Genomic DNA, 16,072 nt, shown 5'->3' with positions numbered 1-16,072 from the left:
TGATTCTAAGATTTCCAATTTTTATACATCAACTTTCATAGTTTCTACGCTCAAATAACTTACGATTCTGATCCCTTTCAAAATTTAACTCCCATAATCCCAATTTTCGTAACTTAATTATTATTAAAAATCCCGAACTTTCAAATAAATCTTCAAAATCCCAATTCTCTTTCAAATTTAATTTCTAAAAGTTCTCATTCTGACATTTAATTCTTAAGAATCCAGTTTTCAAATAATCTCTAATATTCTGATTCTCAAATGAATTTCAAAAATTCAGTTTTCCTTCGAACAATTTTAATCCCTGTTTAGTGATGCATGTGATCTGTTTTGTGCTCTATATGGTGTACTAACCCTCTCTATTGATAGCGCACGGTGGCTCGTTGCCTAGGTATGTACTCATTTTCCTTCTAATCGTTGTCTATGCATGTCTCGATTCTTATGCGTGCATGATCATTCAGGATATTCATTGATTTACTCATCAATTGCCACATCAGCTTCATCTTATTAGTAGAAACCCGTCTTTAGGGACTTAGAGGGGTGTTATGGTCTTCACCGTACCTTCCCTATAAGTAACCTGACCCCCGAACCCGATCTGGTTTTCCGTAGATCACCTTTTCCAAAACCAAGAGTCGCACTTAAAGTTTTCTTTCTTATTTTGTTTACCCTTTTTAAAAATAAAATAAAAATAAGTGATGACTCCAAGTCATTTTCTTAATCAATAAAGATCATTTTTTCAAATCAAAATCGAGCTCGCCATCGAGTGGGAAACGCATGAGCCGAAATGCGGGGTCCACAATAGCCTAATTTGCTACAAACCAAACTTCTTTAAACATACATGTAACTTCCTGTTAGACAAATAACAACCTTTGATCTTCAATGGAAAGTAAGTCATTATCTAGAAAAACTTCTATGACCAAACAAAAAAAGGAACAAAATTGTCAACATAAAAACAAAACTCAATGTCCTAACAAATTTAAAATTTATTTATTTATAAAATAATGTGAACCACAAACAAATTCAATATAATCTTCAAGAATGAATATAATACAATTTTCAATCCGTTAACAAAATCAATTCCATAAAAAACAGTGTTGATTCATTAAAGATAAAAAATAAAAATAAAAACTAGATAGACTTCATGAAAATGAGGAGGGATGAATAAGGAAGGCAATCATTATGTTGAAAAAGATATAACATCGAAGAATGTCGAAGAGAGATAAAAAAAAAAAAAAAAATCTAGCATTAGGTGATAAAGCAAGTGCAAAGCAAATGTCGTATCTAATACTAGGACTATAAGATCTACCAATAAATAAATAAAAAACACTAAACCGTTCATGACAACTTGTGTCTTTTTGTAAGCAAATAGAATCTAACAATGAGAAAATACTTATTTCCGTTATTTTGTGAGCAAATAAAATCTAAAAATGAAAAAGAGAAGGGAGAGAAATAAAATGAATTCTTTACGGGTTGAGAAAATGAGTTTATTTATAGGTGAATAAAATTAAAAAGACATTACATATGAAAGTTATAATTTTTTTAATGTTGAGACTGAAAAACAACCATCCATATAAAGAGAAATATGAAGTGAAAAACCATTAGCATTTAGTATTTATTGAAGGAGGGGTTTCTAGAGAAGAATAAATTTTTTTAGGTGGATTTTTTTTTGGGTATAAGATGTTTTAGAGGTGATTATTCTTTTAGACTTAATATAGATATTGATATTTATTTTTTAAAGTGATGCTTTTAAAAAATAATATTATTTAAATAAAATATCCTTTGATTAAAATGTTGAGGTGAATGGGTAATATCATAACATAAAATAAGAGTAATTGAATATCATAACAAAAAAATAACAAACACTTTATATATAGTATAAACATAGAAGTATAGGGCTTGTTTGGTTGGTGTTTTCAAGAACTGTTTTCTATTCTTGAAAACAAAAAACACTAAAAACTTATTTGGTTGAGAAAGTTGTTTTTGTTTTTCTTGTTCTCCATGTTCTCAAAATGACACTTTTTAGAGAACAAAAAAGTGTTGTTTTCTCCATTTTTTACTATTTACGAAACAAAAAAAACCATAAAGAGAATATCTCTTCTTCGTATTTTTTTTTCTTCCTCTTCTCATATTTCCTCTTCTCCAGCATAGTGGCAACATTCCCAAGAAATGAAGGTAACTCTACCAACACATTTGTGTTTTCTTTTTATTTCCGCATATGTTGAAGTTATTTTTGGTTGATCTAGTAAAATAGGCTTTTTTTGGCAACATTTGTTGAGAAAAATGTTAGATCTGGGTAAAGAGATATCAATTTTGTTATTCGAATGAGATCTGAGCTTTTTTTTTTTTTTTTTTTTTTTTTTTATCATGTGTTGTTAGTTTTTTTTTTCCCGTTTGGATGCTGAGAAAAAGTGGGGAAGGAGAATGAAAACAGAAAAAAAAAAAAAAAATCCCGATTTTTCCTATTTCTCAAATTTGATTTTTCTTGAGTTGTTTTGTTCAAGAAAAACAAAAAAACTAGCTTAAGGACATGGAAAAGAAAGAAAACAAGTTGCTTTGAGAGGGTTTTACAGGTGACTTTTTTCTCAGATTTGAAGAAGATGAGAGACGATTGAGGGTGAGGGTAGTAATATGTAAATAGGGTAAGAATATTGGGTAAACACTTTTTTCAATAGTAGAATGGGTAGAGATATTTAAGGGACATGGTTGGTAAAAAAAATTCATGTATAAAGTATAAATCTATTGGTCAAAGCATATTAGGTGGTAAAATCTATTGGTCAACCCAAACAAAACACTATCTTTAGCCGTGGGATCCTTTGGAAAGTGACTATCTTCAAACTTCACCTTACTTGCATTTATTTTCATGTCCTATTTATTTTATTAACAAGCTTGTTAGGTGAAAATTAGTTGTAAAAATTAAATTAATTCTTTTTAAAATTTTTTATCTCCTCTTAATAGAATATACTATAATTTTTAATAAAATTAAAGATTAAGTCAAGAAAAAAACTATTAATAAAAATGATTTTATCATATTTGATTTATTTTAAAAAAATATAAAAAATATTTTTATTTTAAAATTAATCAAATATAAAATTAATCAACTTTTCTTTTATTTCATTTTTCCCCAATTTTTGTTTCAAATTTTATAAAAACTGAAAAAAAACATTTTAATTTAAATGAATTGTGTATATAAAAATTATTTATAAATTTATAATATAAAGTTACTTGAAGAAAACATTTTATTAATTGGAAAAAAAACATATTTTAAATATGTTTTTTATTTTACTTATTCTAAAAAACTTTTTTATTAATTCAATCAAACATGTTTTTTTTTTTTTGTTTTTGAGAATAAAAACTGTTTTCAAAAATTCAGTTCCCAAATAATTTTTTTTTATAAAAAACATCAAAAATTATTCTTAAAAACTATTATAAAAAATTATTTTTCAGTACAGTTTTTAAAAACAGCAACCAAACGTACCCATAGATTTTGAACGTGGAAAGGCCCCGAGCGGCCCGACCCTGAGAGACACTGGGCCGAAAGCCCTAGTTCCAGCAAATTGGGCTAAGGCCTGTCCGCTTCCAAAGGGGCGTGAGGCGTAATGTGCGAGAGGGAAAGGGAGAGGGTAGGGAGAGCTTTCCCAAGTTGTTCAGGGGGCAGCGACCATGGAGCACTGCTGATGAACGAACACTCTGTTGATGCCCTTTTCGCTGCTCTTTCTCAAACTCCGAGTCTCAGACCCTCAAATGCTTCTTCTTCAACAACAGAGGCTAGTCATCTCCTCTTCACGCACCATCCTCATGGCCTCCAAACACCTCCTCAAACCCACTCCTTCCACGCTGCCTCTCAAGTTAAACCTTTCCTCGCCCGGCATCATCTCCGCCTTTCCTTTAAAACCCAACTCCAGAATCCTCCCAATCTCCCTCAAAACCTTCGCCTTACCTTATACTTCCCATTCCAAAGTCCCCGGACCAGGTCTTCCTTCTCTTCTCATATATATGTGTGTGTGAACGCGCGCCTTGTTTTGTTTTTTGGAATTGCTTATTGAACACTATTTTATTTTTTGGTTTTCTTTGGTTCTTGAAGTTTATTCGGAGAACCCAGAAGACACCAGTAATTCCTCCGCCCGACTCAACGTTTTGAAGAAGAAACTGGAGGTGATAGGCTTTGACACACAAATGCTTAAAATTGGGCACTACAGTCACTTGACGTGTCCCACGGTATAAGTTTCTAAGTTCTATTTTTTTTTTTTGCTGCTATGTTTGTTGTTGGATGAGGGTTATAGATAAAATGAATTGGAACACCCAAAAGTGGGTTTATGGATTTCCATGTGTACAGTGAACACCATCTTCATGCTACCATACAACAACCAGGTAATGACTTCAATCTAACATATAGGTTTACAAATTCTTGCTTTGATTTACTGGATTATTCTCTAATTGAATTATATCAGGTAAACAGGGTAAATAAGAACAAACCTGGAGTCATCTATTTACCAATTGAAACATAGGTGGATAGTTTTATATGGTATTAGAATTTTCATGGTTTATCTTCAAAACTGACTTAATTATTAAACAGGCTATAAAGTCTTTTTATGGTCCTTTTCCTAGGGAAAACTACTGTATGACTTAAGGCCCTCGATTCATCTGGCTCAATAAGAAAAGGATGACACAATTGGTTTAATAACAGACTGTCACTATCTAAAGGTAAAATTTTTTTGAGTGATAGACATGTAGTAGAGAAAGTGCTTCAGAGAGGCAATTGACACAATAAATGGTGGTCTTGCATCAATGCATGGAAATGTTGACTATGTTTGATGAAAGATGGAAAACTAAAAAAATAAATTATTGAAGTTAGAAGATCGTTGTGGAGTTGGAGAATAGGGGATGAATAGTTGTCTCCTTTATTGCTTTGTCTTAAGGGGCGGCAGTTTGGGATCCATACTGAAGGGAGAAGAGGTAGAAAAAAAAGGAGGGATCCAGTTTCAAACAAAGATTAGTGAGTAGCCCTTGAGGCTTGGCTAAAGTGGTAAGGGTTTGGGTTGGGGTTGTAGGAGGTTCCCAAGTTTGCGGTCCCTTGCAAAGAAAAGGTTTACCCATGAAAATGATTAGTGAGCAGATAGATAACCTATATTAATAAAAATGATCAAACATCTAAAGAATACTTCTTACAACAAACCTTTTGTATGTTGGGGGATTCCATTTAGTACAAATTGGATACATGTGACTTCATTTGTCCTTTAGCTTCTTATTTGCAAATTCATTTTTTTTGAGCTTTTTTTTTTAAATATATGTTTTTAATTTTTTAATTCTTTTATTTATTTATTTTTATTTTCAATGTAAAATATGTATTTATATGTTGTTCTTGGCACCTTAGTGTAAGGGTGGTGATTCAATGGAGAAAAGCTTATCTCTTTTCATCACTTTAGATGGGTATGTTACATTTTTTTTTAATTTAAATTTTCTTTTGTTTTTCAATAGTTCTGCACTCATATCTAATTACAAAAATTTTTGAGGGCCATAGGGATTATGCTGTATGGGTGTGTCATCAAGGAAAATGTGGGTGGAGAGGTAACATACGGGTAAGATACTTCTGTCGCACAAGTTTGATATATAATTAATTTTTACTATAAAATTTTGGATTCATTATTGGTTGTGAGATCCCCTTGCCTAATGTTTTCCATTTGGTTGCAGGCCTTTGTAAATGACAGCTCATCATATGGAAGGTTGAACCAAATTACCAAAATTAAGCCCAAAAGAGAAATCACAGAAAAAAGTTTGGGTTTAAAACCACTTTGTAGTGAGGTTTGCCTTTTCACTTGTCTTATTGCCAATGATCTTGATTGGGTGGTTTAACCAGTTTGGTCTTTTAAGAGTGTTTTTATCACACAACATTTCTATTAATAGGTATTTTTTTTCCTATTATGTGGAATTTAACTTGGAACATTCTCCATCCCACTCGAATCCTTGCTATGTGAGCCTAGCCTTAAAGGCTTATCATGCACAACCTTTTTTCATGAATAGTATTTATATGGTACCCCTATTCTCAATTATCTATCAAAATAAAAATAAAAAATTGTACCTGTGTTCTCTACATTTCGTCATTTGCTCAATTGTGAACATGTCGTGGAAGTTAGGAGATTAGGCTCATCCATAGGACAATTGGAAGTTTGATGATGATGATTGGGTATTTGATCCCTCATCACTCAAAAACAAATTGGTCATTTGTTTTCTTGATATGATTCAATTTTGAGAAACCATTGGTGAGAAAGAATTGATGCAAGTAATGCCTTCAATGCCCAGGTTTTTATCAATCAATCTATCCACAGAATTCCAGCCAAAATGGGAAGGGAGTTCTCCTGGACCTCTAACTTTGACCACAATCCTTCTTCATAACCCCCCAATTTGTGGAACTTTCTTCTACAAGACTTCCCCAACAACAAAAGACTTAATAGATAAGCCCTTATAATTTGGAATGTTCTATGATTATGAAAGCTGAAAGTTTTCATCTGCAAACTCAAATAAAATATGCATACCATGGCTTCTTGCAGTTGTAGAAAACCAAACTTCACCTAACACCATCCTCGCATTTTTCTCTCAAAGGCACAAAGTTTTCTCTATGCTTCTCTTTCCTAAATCCTTTTTTATTTATTATATTTCTGTAAATTTTTTAGTTGTTACTAACTATTTTATTTTCTTACTATTATTTCAAGTTTCAGTACTAGTTTTTATTTTATTTTATTTTATTTTTATTTTTTACTATGATGGTCTTGTTTAGCAATATTTTTAGTAAACTTATTTTGTTTGCCTTATGCAAAATAGTTAATATTTCCTAATTGGCCTTGTTTCAGCTAGTTGCATATTTTGGAGAGCGAATGATATCAGAAAAAACATTGGCAAGAAATTCTGTCATGCAAAAAACATATGGTGATCAGGTGCACATTGGCACTCAGTTCAAGAAAAATACTGTCACCTTCATTTATCTTTAATGATTAATTATGAGGTTTGAGTCACCCTAATTGTATATATGAATTCTCTTTTTCAATGACATTGATCAGGATGAATTGACTTTAAGAGTTTTCTGGTCTCACCTTTGCTTAAAAGGTGTGTAATGATGAAAACATTATATAATAGAGCTCATTTATGATACCTTTTATGCCAAAAGTTAATCCTATGACCAATGAGCTACTTTGTTTTTGATGAATTTTTTCTAGGTGTATAGAGGCACATTAAAGAGTGCCTAACAAAAACGGGGTTCCACCCATGCGTACAAGGAAAATACAGAGAGTACCACAAAAAGAATAGAAAATGCAAACTAGGAATGTAAACTAACCCAAGCTTTGATGGTCTAAAAAGTCCAATAAAGGAAGAATTGTTGATCCCCCCCCCAGGGGCCTGAGTCCACTCCAAAAGGGACTTTTTGAAGATCTCCTTCAAGCTCTAATCTGCGAGCTCCTCCTCTTTAAAAACTTGGCCATTCTATTCTCTCAAATACAACAGAGCAAGGAGAGAGGGGACATTTTCCTTACCTCCCTCTTCCTTTTTGTTTGGTTTTTGAGTTTTGATGCCCAGGAAAAGGTTTAGTATAGATTCGTGAATCAAGGGATTGAGATAAGGCAACTGGTTTGTTTTTTCTATAGGCAATATACCTAAAAATATGACAAATGGTCGGTCCTTAGCATTGTACTAATTGGATTTGGATTAGCAAATTCTGGTGAGGCTGATATAAAGGTCAGGAGTGTTAGCTATGATCTCTTTTCATAAGTTCTAATGGTGCAAAGTGAATCTAAATGGCTCTAAAGTTTTCCTCAGTTATTGTGTTGCAAAAGAGGGGCAAGATGAATGGTTTTCTGCCTCATTTTGGACTGAGTGGCTGCTGTTCTTCTCAATCAGGGTAACTAAGAAAAGAGGGATCATAATGCTACAAGGCAACATAACAAACATTAGTTTCCTTCCAGTGATTAACATTTTATTCTTGTTGCTTTTGTCTGAATGTGACCATTATTGCTATATCTGATGGTTTCTGATTTTCTTGACAGTTTATTATTGCATTTACTTATCGAAGAAATGGGGTGCTTGTGAGTTGCAAATATCGGGATGTTAACAAGAATTTTTGGCAGGTATTTTTTGATTAGTTTGGATATCTACTTCAAGTAACTGACAAACAGTGGTTAATAAAATGGAATGATATCTAATTTAGCTGCATTTTAAACCTGTGGAAGGGACCTCCATTGCCTGAATCTCATCTGCATCATATTATCAGATCTTATCTGCTAAATTGAAGAAGTTGGTTTTGGTTTCTTGTCAATTTTTAGTATTTCCCTTTTTCCGTTTTCCTTGATGAGGAGGTCTCCTTGTTGCATTTCTTCTTTTCATTAGTCTTCATCTCTTACCACCTAATAAACAAAAAAACTGTATAGGGGGTTTCATTCCTGATATTGGGACATGGCCTTTCCTATTTGTTAATAACTTTAGTTCTTTAGTTGCATAATTCCTCTAATGCTATTATCATAACATTTCTTTCTGCTTTGAGGGATGAATTTTGATGTTATTCCAATTTTGATCTCTTCATTTTTTGCTATTGGTCTGCAGGAAAAGGACACAGAGAAAATATTCTATGGTGTGGATGATATAAAGGAAGCAAGTGATATAATCATTGTAAATAATGTTCTCTCCACTTGCTGTGGGCAGTTATTTGAAAAATATTTCACCTGATTATTTTAATGTTTGATTTAGGTTGAGGGTGAAATAGACAAACTTTCAATGGAAGAAGCTGGATTCTACAATTGTGTGAGTGTCCCTGATGGAGCGCCTCCGTCAGTTTCTACAAAAGTGTTCGAATCTGAGGAAAAGGTTTGTGTTTGTCTTTGGGTTGATTTTTTTAATATGTTGATATATCCCTTCGCCCAACGTTGATAATCGATTTTTTTGGCGAAATATCTGTGACATAATCTGATTTTTTAATCCCTGCCTATATACAACAAACATTTTCATGAAATATCCCTTCTCGTTGAGTTAGGAAGCAAACTCACTCCCATCCAAAGAATTCTTACAAATCATTAATCCTTGTGGCCTGAAGAGAAGAGAAGAATAGGAACAGACTTTGTCCACTAGTTCTTCAGTGAAGCTCTGTATTGTAAAATTTTTTGACATTGCTCTCAATCAAACTTGTCCATCAGATGGTTTGTAATGTTCAATGCCAGAGGACTCTTCTAATGGATCCTTACCAGAAAGAAGGTGACACTCCGAATCAAGGAGTATGGGCTTATTGGTTTCCCAATGGGTCTTTTATTTTTTACTTTTTATTTTACTTTTTTATGTAAGATTATTGACAAATATATAACATGATATGAAATGTGATAAAAATAAGATATATGATACACGATCTAATATAGTATGTGATACCAGAAACTAGGAAGACGTTGTGCACACATTTTACTAGTTGACAGATGACAGAAATGGTGGCAGCTACTATTTAGAAACTTCGAGGCAATTTTCTTTGATAGGATCACGGGTAAGACATCAGAGATGATTTAGATAGGCATGATACTTGTGCAAACCTAAGTTAGCATGAAAGGAGAGTAGATCTACACATGGTTCTTTGAAAATATGGCCCTAGTTTGTAAGTGACTTTAGAGATGACCAAAAAAAGTGAAGTTCTTCTATGGTTTGTTATGGAAGTAAATATAGGTAGCAGAACAATGGTTAACACCCCCTTGGCTGCCATACCTTATTGTCCAAATCCTTGGCAAACCCCTCAGGATATCTCTAGTATGCTGGTCATAACCTTTCAGGGCTTAACAAGGGGTATACTAGAAGAGTGCTTTGGTGGCGTGCTCTTATAGCTGATGGGTGATTGGGCTGGAATGAATGCCAAGATCTTCGAGGATCAAAGGGACCTATGGTAGATGCCCTTGAGGCCTAGCTCAAGTGGTGAAGGGATGGGGAGGGGTTGTGAGAGGTTCCAGGTTCAAGTCACAATGGGGGCAAAAATTTACTCCATAGTTTTAAAAGGCTCAAGGTGCACCAAGGCGCAAAGTAGTCCTAGAGCTTGAGGCGTAAGGCGCATCTAAGGCGTGGGTTTTAGTGAAGTAAGGTGCACCCTAATTTACATATATTTTTCTCCTATTTTTCCTCCTATTTTTCATTTTCTTTACTTCTCCACTACACGGATGAGGCTAGGGCAAAATTTGGGAGAGTTGTCGGGTTGAAAACAACCAGAAAAGGGGGTTGGAAGGGAAAACAGGGCCAAAACGGCATCGTTTTGGCCTGTTCTTTTTAAAATAAAAAGGTCCAAAACGACATCGTTTTGACCCTTTTTAAAGATGTCCAAAACGACGTCGTTTTGGTCCCAAAAAATAAAAAAAGAAGTTAGGGCTTCTCCCTGCCCTTTGCAACCCGACGCTGGAGAAGAAGAAGAAAAAGAAGAAGGAGAAGGAGAAGAAGGAGGTAGGGGATCGAGGCGCACCTGTGGACCGCGTCGCGCCTAAGCGGCACCTTCGTGAAGGGGCGTTGCCTGCCTTCAAGCGAGGCGCCAAAGGGTGGCGTCGCGCCGCCCGGAGCCTAGGCGTTTCACAACTATGATTTACCCATAAAAAAAAGGGACCTATGGTAGATAATGTGATATATTGTTTTCTTCTTGACCAGTTGATTATCACTTCTATGATTTGAAAGCTGCTTCCATGGGTAGGAAGATAAAGGAGGAAATTATTTGTCGCAGGAGTCCTTTTGGTGGCATTAAGCTAAATTTTGATGGTTGTGCTTTTGGGAGCTTCAACTTGGTTGGGCATTAGGGCAGTTGTTAAGGCTGAGCTGTTTTCACTCTTGGAAAATTGATTATGACATCTAATTGGGCATATTGAGTTTCCCTGTGGAAAGAGATTCCTAAGTGTTTCTTTCCTTGGAATCATGGGGAGCAGAAGCCCTTGGAAGTTTTGGTGTCTGTTTTGAGGAGAATTCAGGCCCTTTTGAGGATTATCCCCTCCCCTCCTAGTCTAAGTAGGGAGGCTGATCTTTAGTAGTTTTTATTTTATTTTATTTTGTTCAGCAGGGTGGGGTGTTTGGTTTGGATCTCTAGTTGTTACATTTAGTGTTAAATGTTAATTTCCTGGTTCTTTCTTCTTTTTCTTTCTCTAACTTCAACTTATGTGGGAAAGATACCCCATCCTTCTTTGATATCTCTAGCCTTTTTACAGTATTTTTCCCTTATACAAAATGTTGAAAAAGAGAAAAAAGAATATCCATGTTCTCTTAGCTACTTGGTTGTCGTCAATTGATTTCAACTTGAGTCCCTTGCTCTTTTTTGAGGTGCTTTTTAGGTGCCCTTTGTATACTTCCTATGTACTTTGGGACACTTCTTTGGAGTGCCTTGCTTTTATTATATTGCTTTTTACCCATTAAAAAAAAAAATGATTTCAACTCTAGTCTTGGGGTTGTTATCAAGCACTGCAATATAAACTGTACAGTATAACTACACATTTTGGGATTCACTTCTCTTTGAATGAATATATCTACAGATTGCACAATGATACTAATTCTAGGCATCCTCTATCATGCTTTCATTATTTTTTTTGGCTAATATTTTCTGTTTGTCCAGGCTCTTAGTCTTATAATTATAATGCTTGTGTCTCTTAGTAGGCATTGCTCTATTCAGATGTCAGTCTTTGCCCCTTGTGTTCCCTCATAAATGCAAAGGGCATTAATGCTTTTTATATACCTTTTGTATAGAGAATTTGGATCTGATGCCCCTTCCATATTTTTTGTAAAGCTAGGACATAAAATATCAGTATCTATGGAACTGCAAGGAGTACCTGGAGAAGGTTGGTAAAAGGAGGTTTATGGTTTTCAGTTACAATGAATTAATGCAGAAATGATAGGTCTTTTATTTTTTTTAATATTATAGGCATCTCGCATTATACTTGCAACTGATGGGGATGCACCTGGTCTTGCCTTAGCTGAAGAACTTGCTCGCCGCCTTGGAAGAGAAAGGTTTACATGATTGTGTGCTGATATTGTTTATTTCGTTGAAAAATTTCTGATAACTCATTTTTTGTGAGATGGCAGATGTTGGCAAGTAAAATGGCCTAAGAAAAATGAAGTTGAACATTTCAAAGATGCGAATGAGGTTTGATATAAATGTCTGAACACATAATAATATAATATTTAGTTTAATGTTAAAATTTTAGGGTGTTTTGACTACATTATTTAATAATAATTTTATTTCTAGAGGTTTCCCTTTGAAATACTACATGTTTGTTACTAATAATTTGATTGAGTTCATCATGTGGTGAAAATCATCAAAGTTTCTCCATCAAATACTGAGAACGTCTTGCTGCATTTTGTAGCATATGTATCAATATGAAGTTGGTGGACTTTTCTTGTGTTTCCCCTAGTGTGTCAAGTTGTCCTTCCATCATATGTATTGTCTTTTGATAATTTCCCCACTTCATCTGATACCCATTAGCTGCTTTATGTTTATTCTAAGAAAGGATAGAGAGTAAAAATGACATTAATTGAGTGGATATATAATAAATGTGACACAGTAACTGTTGTCTATGCATCATGCTGTCTGTGATGCATGGTGTGCACTTTAGCTGGCATTCATGCTTGTGATAAACATTCAATTGCCAGGTTCTAGCAAAAAATAGTTGTTCTGGGAAGCATTGCATTTATTTTGGTGTAGTTCTCTCTTGCAAAGATAAAAGTTGAAACACTGATTATTTGTTAAATTATGTTCTCAGGTGCTTATGTATTTAGGACCTGATGTTCTGAAAAAAGTAATTGAGAATGCTGAGGTATATCCTATTCAAGGATTGTTCAACTTTAGCCATTACTTTAATGAGATTGATGCATATTATCATCACACTCTTGGTTTTGAGCTTGGTGTTTCAACTGGATGGAGGGGTCTGAATGGATTATACAATGTAAGTACAATATTTCATTTATGTCTTGATTGCTTTTTAAATTTTATTTTTAACCTTCCTTTGGCTTTGTTATTACTTCTGAAGAATATATTTAAGTGTACCTTGAAGTATTGAGTGGTTTGAGAAGAATAGTCAAATGTAAAGTTGGATACATCAGGGAAGGATGCTCTGAACTTAGGTCTAACAGACAGTTTTGTTAAATCTTAAGTTCAATTTAGTGTTATGGTCTATTTGTAGTTGAGGGGTTAGTAGTTTGAATCTTCTTAGGATCCGTTTGATAAGAGGGTATAATTTTCCTTTTCAATTGCAAAATTGCATTTTGATTCTTATGTTTTATGTGTGAATTTTTCATGGAAGATGGTGGCTAAATATTACCTGAAGGTATTGAACTGCATATCTTAAGCCATAAAGGGACCTGGAAATATTTTATTCTTAACATTGAAACCTACCTAGTAATTGAAAATCATTTATTCTTGATGTTGAAGCCTACTCAGTAACTGAACCTGAGAAAGGGTTAGTTCCATTTTCTTGTTCACTGCCTTTATCAATCATCCATTCTGTGACTGAAAGATTAGTTTAATATATCTGGATAAAAGTCAAAAAAGGGAATTTTTTTAATAAATCATTTGATGCCTGGAAGCAGAATAAAAACTAGCGACCCTCATCCCAAATTTCAAAAGGTTCTAGATTATCTGATAACAGACTCTCAACTATACCTCCTCCATGAACTGATACTAAATACTTATGAGCCAGTTGATAGCAGGGAAAAAAAATCTGCCACATGCCTTACAATGACTGATTGGCTGTCAAGAAAATCAATGCTAGTAGTTGTGTAGATTAAGCTCATGCAAGCACAATTATTCACAAGCTTATGCATCCAAAACTATATTAACGAATGGGTGTTGATGTCCCTTGTTATTTTGTAAGTGGAAGCTTTTTATATTTTAAATTTTAGTTTTGTGATCATAGCATTTGTAAAGTACCTTAATGCGCCTTATGTACTATGTTAGTGAAGCTTACGTACTACTTGAATTTAAGATAGCTACTACCTTAGTGCACCTTAGGGGATGAAAACGCAGTTTTATTACCCTAGATTGTCTAGAAAGAATGAAATTGAATAAGCTTTGCAACAATAAAGTAATTGTTTAACTTATGGCGAAAATACATTTAAAAAATCATTTCCTTAAATCTTTGCTCTAATGGGTCAAATGTTTAAGAGATGTGAGTTTTCTTCTTTTACAATTATTTGCTTCAGGGTTGGTTTCATTTATTTTGCCTAGCATATGGTTTTCTTTTATTTTAGCTTTGATGGAACTTGTGTGCTTTCTGTGACTTAGATCATACCCTTCTTGTTAGACACTTTATCTAACATATATCCTCTTTATTTTCCCATACATATGGGATTGCTTATGTTAACTAGTAATGAATTAGGGAGTTGATGTCAATAGTTTCTAGTAAGTTGTTATCAGAGTAGATTATATTTCAATTCCTATAGTAATTTTGTTGAAGTTAATGTAGCATTGAAATATTAAGGTTTTAAATTTCGTCGGGTGTGTTGTCTCATTCTCCTTTAATTTGGCTATCAAAAACAATCTTAAGGTTTGTTTGAATTTCTATAGTTTGAGTCTCTACATTGACTTTTGATTAAAAGTCTCTTCTTTCGATTTATGGCAGTCTGTTTTGATTTTCTAGAAAAGTTCATTTTTAAGGAGGGTGAGAGGGGGGGAGAGGGTGAGGGAGGTGAAGGGGGAGAAATTTGCACCGTGTTAGTACTAGGTTAGTCTTGTTTTAGAAGCCTTTCACTGGCTACACAAATTCTCTAAAGTCCATAATTAAGGTCCAATTGTACACATCCAGAAGACCACACCTACCAAACTCCACCCTCACACCCCCCCGCCTACAATCAACCCACAAGCACCTTAAGTTTGTTTTTTATGAGTTGTTTTATTATTATTTTTTTATAAGTTTTATTTTTTATAAGTTGTTTGTCTTGGGCAGCTGAAAATTGAAGTTTTCCCTCAATAGTCTTCCCTCTTATCTTATATTTTCTTCTCTACTTCTTTATTTCTCTTGTTATTCAAGCACTTCTCAATTAAACCTATTCGCCTTGCTTTTACAAAAGATGTCATCTTCCTAAACTGCAAGATAGCCTTAACCTCAATGCTCCGAACACCGTCCAGTTTCATCCTTATTGTTAATATATTATAATTACATATTGTCATCAACTTTGTTATAAACCTGTAGAACCTCTTTAGAAGACCACATTGCCAAATCAACATCGCTATCAATTGCATAATACTAAGAAAATTTTCCTTGCTCAAACTTTTGCTGCCATAGAGCTACAAGACCTTGATAGAAATTTGGTTTCATTTTCAATGCTTCCTTGTATCTCTGCTTTGCTTTAAGATACTCTTTTTCCATCTTTTTGCAGGCACCCAAGGTGAAGCAGTAAACGCCTATGACATTGATGTCATTACCATCCGAGGCTTGAATGCGGTGACTAACTTTGATGTGAGTAGCTATGATGTTCACAACATACTACTGAGCATTACATTGACCATTTTTGTTGCTGCAAAGCGATTTAAAGATGCTGAGCATGTTGAAATGACTATAGATGGACAGATGACAGTTGATGAAATCAGCTCATAGCTGATGGCTGGATTCATACAGCTTGGAAGGATGGAAGAACATATTAGATATGGGGAAGAAGAGATTGGAGGGGGGTGGGGTACAGAAAAGGAAAATGGGACATGCCTTGCATCATGCTCTCCAACTATGATATTTTTTTCACTTCAATGGGATACAATTATAAGCTATAATATCTTTCCACTTCAATGCATGTACCCCTATTATTGCAACCTTAAAAAGGCTAGAAAATGGGCAACAAGTTTGAAACCATGTTTGTATCCTTGATTTTGCAATTCAAAGAATGAAAATGAAGCAATTTTATGGAGAATGGTTTTCTCTAGATTCATTGAAATATGCCATTATTAGCAAAACATGTTACAGAAATGCATTGCTAGTTTCTACCACATGTACCATGAACATGACTAGTGAGGGCTCTTCCATTATTACCATATCGTCTAGAAAGCTCAAATTCAGTCTTGGTGGGTTATTTGGAATATGAAATCATTTGAATTTTTATTAGGCAAAGAAGT

General features: G+C 34.1%; 1 protein-coding gene across 4 annotated transcripts; it reads left to right on the top strand.

Annotated features, from left to right (window-relative positions):
- The first annotated feature begins 3,588 nt into the window (after positions 1–3,588).
- LOC100247384 (twinkle homolog protein, chloroplastic/mitochondrial) lies at positions 3,589–15,870 on the top strand. 4 transcript variants are annotated; one of them, XR_786786.3, is made up of 15 exons: positions 3,589–3,967; positions 4,079–4,212; positions 5,369–5,424; positions 5,516–5,573; positions 5,686–5,796; positions 6,843–6,926; positions 8,031–8,111; positions 8,584–8,649; positions 8,728–8,844; positions 11,763–11,810; positions 11,894–11,979; positions 12,055–12,115; positions 12,732–12,914; positions 15,346–15,425; positions 15,529–15,870. XR_786786.3 is itself a non-coding variant. In XM_010657473.3 (14 exons), exons 1-14 carry the CDS (start codon positions 3,691–3,693, stop codon positions 15,364–15,366), a joined length of 1,383 nt encoding a protein of 460 aa, XP_010655775.1. In that variant the 5' UTR covers positions 3,589–3,690; the 3' UTR covers positions 15,367–15,870. The 4 variants fall into 4 exon arrangements, 3 of the variants coding, with proteins under 3 accessions (XP_010655775.1, XP_059596243.1, XP_010655776.1); XM_010657473.3 differs by having other exon boundaries at positions 15,346–15,870; XM_010657474.3 differs by lacking the exons at positions 3,589–3,967; positions 4,079–4,212 and adding an exon at positions 4,221–4,365 and having other exon boundaries at positions 15,346–15,870.
- Positions 15,871–16,072: the final 202 nt, after the last annotated feature.

This window comes from Vitis vinifera, chromosome 10, assembly GCF_030704535.1.
Source record: "Vitis vinifera cultivar Pinot Noir 40024 chromosome 10, ASM3070453v1".
Classification (NCBI taxonomy): domain Eukaryota; kingdom Viridiplantae; phylum Streptophyta; class Magnoliopsida; order Vitales; family Vitaceae; genus Vitis; species Vitis vinifera.
The sequence above is the reverse complement of the archived record's forward strand: the minus strand, read 5'-3'. Positions and strand labels throughout refer to the sequence as shown.